Genomic DNA, 7,846 nt, shown 5'->3' with positions numbered 1-7,846 from the left:
TCTGGTTGACAAGTAACTTTTTAACTTTAAATGATTCAAAGACCGATATTATAGGATAGCTTTTTTCAGCTTTTTTTTAAGGAGCATTACTATGATGGTGAGACTGGCACTGGTATGGAGAAACAAATCGACACAGAGCAGCTCAGCTAAAGAACGACAAACATCATCTGAAGGTACAGAATAAAATTCAGAAATCTCCTGACTCTGATGCTTTTACATAACTTATTGTGCAATCATATAAATCAAAATAATATCAGTAAATGTAATTAATGTGTTCAAATACTCATAATAACTTTCATTCGTATTTTTTATAAATATTAATGAACTAATATGTATCTCCAGTTACCTGAGTAATAGAGACATATAAATTTGCCTTCATGTACAAAGAATCTTTGAATAATTAAAATAATTTATATAATCACTATTTGTATTTTCCAAAATACTTATGAATAATAAATTGTTTACTTTTGTAACACAGGCACATCAAGAAATTTGTTAATGCACTCAAAATTCTCCTTGCCAAATTAATGATTGTATATTTAATTATATTGGTCAAAATTAAATTGTAGCCTATGAAATTCAGCAGAAGGATAAATGTTAAATTCTAAATGAATCTGTTTTTTAGGTGTGTGTGAATACAAATGTAAAGTGAGACTGTCATCTTTGTCTGTGATGCTCTTGTGCTTCTACTTCATTTATTTTATTGATGTCATTGTTAATGTTAACAACACTTGAGTTGCACGTGAATTGATCTTTCCCTGATCTCTCTGATAATGAGTGTTATAGTTCTGCTGATTGTTTTAAAGCTGCTGAAACAGAGACAGATTTGTTCATTGTCAGTATGTATTTGTTATTCATAGAGGGCTGATATGGGGAGGATAATTATGATTATATTGTGTTCACATTTTAACAGATATTAGACTATTTATATATAATTTTAATAAAGATAATGTGGGGAATGTAAATCACATTTTATTAACGTTTATGTATAAAAATATAATTATAACCATTTTAATTAAAGATTTCAATTCAGACAGTAAAAATAAACTGTTTTAATGTAAGTCAATGTAATTCTTTAAAGTCATGGACCTTTAATGCAATCCACTTTACCCAAATAAAGCTGAAATGTATTGCCTGTAATTTGATTAAAATATACTTACATTTCATCCTTGATTGAGAATATTACAAACGCTGTGTAGTTTATCATAAAATGAAAGCACTTCAACAGTGGCTTACATTTAGAAATAAGAGTTTTAATATTAAATTCAATGCTTTAGCGAACAAGACTTTTATTTTGGCCTGGCGATATGACGTCATAAGGCTGCGCTGCGCTCCTGTCTGTGATTCGGCTAAAGAAAGGTAAATGTTTTAAACAATTTCAAGTGTTTAAATCAGAACAAGTCGTTTAGAGAATTGTATATGAAATTGTGAACTGTCATTATTTATCTAGTGACATTAATTAAGGTTATTTTGTGTGTATAAGGCGCTCCGACACAGGAGAAACAGAAACGGTGCGTCTCATTACTCAGTTCATCATAAACGCGAATTCAGTCACTGGCGAGTAGTGATGGAGAAACGAATCTTTTCGAAATTCCGAGTCAAGTGATTCAGTTGATTCACAAAATGATTCACTCTTTCGATTCACCACACCATAACGACACACTGCTGCCCAAAACAGGCAGCAGAGAATAACGAACAAATATGTTTAACAAAATAAAAATCATTAAAGTTTTAATATATAAAATATAACATGCTGTTCTGTAAATACTAATATAATTTAATAATTAATCTTAATGTAAATGTCAATCTTCTACGTAATGTGTCATTTTTATCCTTTTTTATTTTATTTTTTTTATGCGTAATCAGGGGATTTATGGCTATTAATTATCAATCTGACCCTTAACAGTGCACTGATTAATGAACTAGATGCAACCAGAGATTTAGTTTGAATTATTTTACAGTTATTGTTAATTATTCTATTCTTAAACAGGACAAAGTGTCCAAACACACAGAAAAACTCCTGGTAAATCAACTGAGATCCACGTGACACTTTTATAAAGATGGCGTTTATTAAAGAGGAGATTGAAGACATGAAGATTGAAGAAACATTCGGAGTCAAACATGAAGATACTGACACACAAATAAAGACGGTGTTTATTAAAGAGGAGAGTGAAGACATGAGGATTGAAGAAACATTCAGAGTCAAACATGAAGATACTGAGGAACAAACAGGTTGGTTTTTATTCTCAAAGCTGAACTCACTCATTTGATCCTTGTTAAAATGTCCAGCTCTACAGAAATGAATTATATATATATGTATTTTTTTAAATGTCATATGAGTGTAGTATTTTTTTTTTTTTACCCCTCATTCTCAAAAGTGCTCACTGTAGTAGTATCTTGTAAATGTGATTTTGTTTCCAGGCAGATGAAAACTTGGATGTGAACAATATTCAGAGCTTCAAAAACATGAGTCTGCTAGTAATATAAAACATTTCTCCAGCTGACACAGTTTACTATAGTTAGTGCATGCTGTCTACATTTGTTCTTCATTTAAAGAGCTTTAGAGAGCAGATAACATTAACTTTAGTAACTTTATAATAATGCATTATAGATTGAAATCAAACTGTTTGTGAGACAGTTTAAATCAAAAACACAAATTGTGCACCAAAGAAAACATCTGTTGTGACTTTGATCTTCTACACATGTGTGGCATCTTCTTCATATTAAGACTCATAATGTAAATTTGAGGAACAAACTCGCAGTGAATCTTTAGTAACGTTTTTTTTTTTTTTTTAGACAGACTGAGACTAGCTCAAGTATGATCCAGTAAGCGCTGTTTGTTACTTATAGCTAAATAAGCAGCAAACAGAGCACATACACAAGGAGAATGAATTATTAGAGTAATTCAAATAACACCACGCACAACTCTAGTGTATTATAGTTATTTTGAAATGTAACTGCATAATACTTGAAGCTACCTTAAGATGACATTTTTACACAATCTTTACGCTTTGTATCATAATTTTTGCTTGTGTAATTAGTGTTTCCAGCAATCCAAACTTGCTTAAATGCCTATATAATGGTGCATAACACAAACTCATAAGGACAAAATGTAAACAATAATTTTGTAAATATTAATTTTCCATAACGGATTCCAAGTGCTATGCTGTTAAACTGGGTTTAACATGTATTTGTCTTTCCACCTTAGACCTGATGGCAGTGAAAGAGGAGAGTCCAGATCTGACTGAAATGGAAGAGAAAGATATGAAACATCACGATTTCATAACTGGAGAAAAATCTTGCTGTTTTTCACAGACTGAAAACACTTCCTCTCAAAAAAGAGCTCAGAAGACTGGAACTACAAGTCATTTCATCTGCCAACAGTGTGGAAAGAGTTTTAGTAAAAAAGGAAACCTTACAGTCCACATGAGAATTCACACTGGAGAGAAGCCGTACACATGCACACTGTGTGGAAAAACCTACAATCAAACAGGAGCACTAAAGATTCACATGAGAGTTCACACTGGAGAGAAGCCTTACACGTGCCAATATTGTGGAAAGAGCTTCCTACGAACAGATATTCTCAAGAGTCACTTAAGAATTCACACTGGAGAGAAACCGTACACCTGCAAACTGTGTGGAAAAACCTGCAGTCAAAAAGGAAAACTCAAGATTCACATGAGAGTTCACACTGGAGAGAAGCCTTACACATGTGATCAGTGTGGACAATGTTTCACATATAAAGAAAACTTTAATAAGCACATGAAGATCCACTTAAGAGTGAACTGTTTAACTGCCATCAGTGTGGACTGAGTTTCACAGACGGGAATCAACTTAAGAGACACATGATAACTCACATTGGACCGGAGCCTTTTATGTGTAACGACTGTGGAAAGACTTTCATTAAAAAAGCAAACCTCAGGACTCACATGAGAGTTTACACTTGAGAGAAGTTTTTCACCTGCCAAGAGTGTAGAAAGAGTTTCAGACATAAAAACCCTTTATATCCTTTATGACAGTCACCAGAGAGAGGCCTTTTCATGTTTCAGTGTGAGTTTTACATAACAAATTTATCTGTAGAGTTATTTTGTGAACTTATTCTGTCAAGGTATTTTGAGTGAGAATTCACCTGTGTATTCACTCTGAAGAAAGTATAGTACCCAAGAGTCCTTAAAAAAAAGTCTGCAAAAACATTAAAATTAATTTCAACAACTTTAAAGAGGTTGTCTATCAGCTTTTTTTGAAGGCTTGATTGTGTTTATGGGGGCACTATAACATGTTCATGTCCACATTGTTAGAAAAGTTGCGTCTCTCACCATAACTGGTGGTTGCATGGGCTCCCTTTGTTTATGCATTGTTGTAAACAATGGCGTCAATATTGCCCTATCAATAGTGTCTCTTTTCTTTAAGATGGTGACAGACAGTGTGAGCTGACACTACTGTACTCTGTGTCTGCAGATCAGCTTGAATTTGTTTGGAAGTTAATTGGGTTTCTTTATCCACCATTCGAACAATCCTTCGTTGTAATTTTTCATTAATTTTGCTCTTCTGTCCACATCCAGGGAGGTTCAATACAGTGCCATGGGCTATAAACCTCTTGATGAAATTGCACACAGTGGACACAGGAACATTAAGATCTCTGGAGATGAACTTGTAGCCTTGAGATTGTCCATGTTTTTCCACTATTTTTTTCTCTCAAATCTACAGACAACTCTTTACACTTCTTTCTTTTCTCCATGCTCAGTGTGACACACAACACAAATGTTGAGTCAGCTTTTCTCCATTTTAACTGGTTCCAAGTGTGATTACTATATTGCCCACACCTGTTACTTGCAACAAGTTTGACTTTTCTTCTCTATTTTTCTTTTTTTGTGTTGTTGCAGTGCAAACAAAAACAATAAGCGTGTGAATACCAAAACATTTGCAATTGGAACAATTTTCTGAGAGAAGTGTTGCATTTACTGACAAAATTGCAAGGATGTCGATATTTTTGGCCATGACTGTATATATTTTTTCCATCATAAACAAACTATTATTGCAGAATTTAATGTCTGAAATAAGATCTTAATAAAGAGTAAACATCAAAGTGGTATGTTTTTTTTTTTTTAAATGACAGAAAGATAGAGATGGTAGATAAAAAACAAAAGAAGGCTTACGATAAGGCAGCGGTTCCCATTCCCAGACCTTTGAATGTTTTCCCCTGTGAAAATATGCACAAATTCTGAATTAATTAGTAGAAAACAAGTAGGCACATTACAGCTCCTTGTTGGATTGCTCTACGGTTGGCATTGTTGGAGCCCATTCTTGGTGCATCTCTCAGGGCCTGAGCAGCTGAAGATTGCTCAATGGTGGGTTCAGCTCTGCGTGTGCATCTTCTCCCCCTTTCCAATGTCTTCAAAATGCAGGAAGTTTTGCAACACACATATGGCCTGCCCACACACCTTTGGAACCTCTGGACTACTTGTGATGACCTGGCGGTACATCTGCCACCGAGGACAGCGGATGCTAAAGGCGCACTCAACTACCAGTCTAGCCTGGCTCAGGCAGTAATTGAACACCCGTCTCTCTGGTGGGATGTGATGTCCAGGGTATGGCCGCAAGAGGTTCATCATCACTGGGTAAACCTCATCCCCCTCAAACACACATACACATAGCCCCCAACATCCACAACCCTAAACAGATAGTTGGCATCAACAACAGCCAGGAGCACCAGAGAGTAGGTGGACTTGTACTAAAGAAAAGTTACCCAGAATTCAGTGGTGTTTGTAAGACCACATGTTTCTGGTCAATGGCACCAAGACAACTGGGAAAATTCTAATGCACATGGAACTAGTCCTCCATGCTGGGAACTGACTTAGTCTCCTCCACCAGAGCTGTCCAGATGCCAATGGCAACTTCCCTCACAATGCCTGAGACAGTAGTTTGCCCAACATGGTAACTGAAGGCAGTTGTTCTAAAGGAATCTCCAGTGGCCATTACATTAAAAATAACAAAGTTAATAAGATTTACTGTACATGTATGTTCTTTGTCTTTTACTATGAGAATGTGTCTATCACACTGACTATGGTTATCATGTCATCTGCTTTTACTGGTTTCTAGGCATTTACCATACAGGGTAGAAAAACACACTGGACATGTATAGAATGTATAGTATGTATGCACAGTAAAGTAGAATTACGTAAACAAGCTGAACTCAGAGACAATTAGTGAGTTAAAGGGATAGTTATGGAAGCCCGTTTCCCCCCACAAAAAAAAAAAAAATATTGCGACTTTTTATCTCACAATTCTGACTTTTTTTCTCCGAATTGTGAGATATGAACTCGCAATTGCGACTTATAAAGTCAGAATTGCGAGATAAAAAGTCAGAATTGCCAGATATAAACTCGAAATTGCGAGACATAAAGTCTGAATTGAGAGATAAAAAATCAGAATTGTGAGATATAAACTAGCAATTGCGAGAGAAAAAAGTCAGAATTCTGACTTTTTTTTCTCGAAATTGTGAGTTTATGACAGGCAATTCTAACTTTTGTTTCTCTTCATTTGCGACACTCTGACAAAGCACCATAGGAAACCTCGAGACGTGATTCTTACAGTACGGTGACGCATTGCTGCCACACACATATTTTTTTCCACTCAGCTATGTCGTAATATACAAGATCTTTTCTTGTTAAAATGACATATTGTGTCATAAAAATGATATGATTTTCCCCTTATAGAAGATATATGGTTACATTATGTGAGCGAGCTAAGCGATTGTCCGCGCTGCCTTCGCCACAGTCCTGACATAAAGGAGGATCTGCACATTGCTGAAGTTATAAAAATACACTGTTTTAAGTATTTTAATGTAATGGTTTCAATTGTAGCGGTATGTTTATTAGGATTAATCTGTCTACAATAACTACACTTAGACCCAGAGGATATGACTCATTTAAGATGATCAGATCAAAACTGTTATTTCTGAATAATCGACTCTGGACTTGGGATATTATTTGGATGGCGTAAGTTTGATTTAACAGCAAATCAAAATACTAACAGAAAGAAATAAAAGACAAAATGACAAACGGTTTGATTGTATTATGATGATGATGATGATTATGATGATTTCGTTCTGTTTGAAAAATGAAAGAAAAAAATTAAGCCAGATTTTTCAAATTTTTTGTTCATGGGTAATAAGAGAGCTTATGCTTTAATATTTGTGCGTGGGTGGCCCTGAAAAGCCACTTTCAACTCAACCTGTCTTTACTGACTGTCCCATCATGCAGAATAAATCTGTCTGATGTACCACTCATATGTGTGTGGCAGCAATGCATCACCGTACTGTAAGAATCACGTCTCGTGGTTTCCTATGGTGCTTTGTCAGAAAGTGTCGCAAATGAAGAGAAACAAAAGTTAGAATTGCGTGTTATAAACTCACAGTTGCAAGAAAAAAAGTCAGAATTCTGAATTGCGACTTTTTATCTCATAGAAAAAAAGTCAGAATTGTGAGATAAAAAGTCGCTTTTCTTTTTTTTTAATTAGTGGTGGAAACGGGCTTCCATAGATAGTTCACCCAAAAATGAAAATTCTGTCATTTACTCACCCACAGGTTGTTCCAAACTTCCATAAATTTCTTTGTTCTGCTGAACACAAAGGAATAAGAATGTCAGTAACTGAACAGATCTCATCCCCCACTTACTATCATAGTATATTTTTCCTACTATGGTGGTGGTCCTTTGTGTTTGGCAACAAAGTACTAACTGCGTGTTTTGGTAGATGATTCCATCATTTTTTTTTCTCAATATTAAATGATTGCATTTTTTTTTCTCTACTTGATATGGAAAACAAATGTTCATTAAGAGTTTAATAT

General features: G+C 34.9%; 1 protein-coding gene across 1 annotated transcript; it reads left to right on the top strand.

Annotated features, from left to right (window-relative positions):
• The first annotated feature begins 1,300 nt into the window (after positions 1 to 1,300).
• LOC127159444 (gastrula zinc finger protein XlCGF49.1) lies at positions 1,301 to 4,219 on the top strand. The gene is made up of 3 exons (XM_051102262.1): positions 1,301 to 1,359; positions 1,991 to 2,232; positions 3,209 to 4,219. Exons 2-3 carry the CDS (start codon positions 2,061 to 2,063, stop codon positions 3,811 to 3,813), a joined length of 777 nt encoding a protein of 258 aa, XP_050958219.1. The 5' UTR covers positions 1,301 to 1,359; positions 1,991 to 2,060; the 3' UTR covers positions 3,814 to 4,219.
• Positions 4,220 to 7,846: the final 3,627 nt, after the last annotated feature.

Source organism: Labeo rohita, unplaced genomic scaffold (assembly GCF_022985175.1).
Source record: "Labeo rohita strain BAU-BD-2019 unplaced genomic scaffold, IGBB_LRoh.1.0 scaffold_217, whole genome shotgun sequence".
Classification (NCBI taxonomy): domain Eukaryota; kingdom Metazoa; phylum Chordata; class Actinopteri; order Cypriniformes; family Cyprinidae; genus Labeo; species Labeo rohita.
Note: the sequence above shows the minus strand (reverse complement) of the source record. Positions and strands in the feature narration are given on the sequence as shown.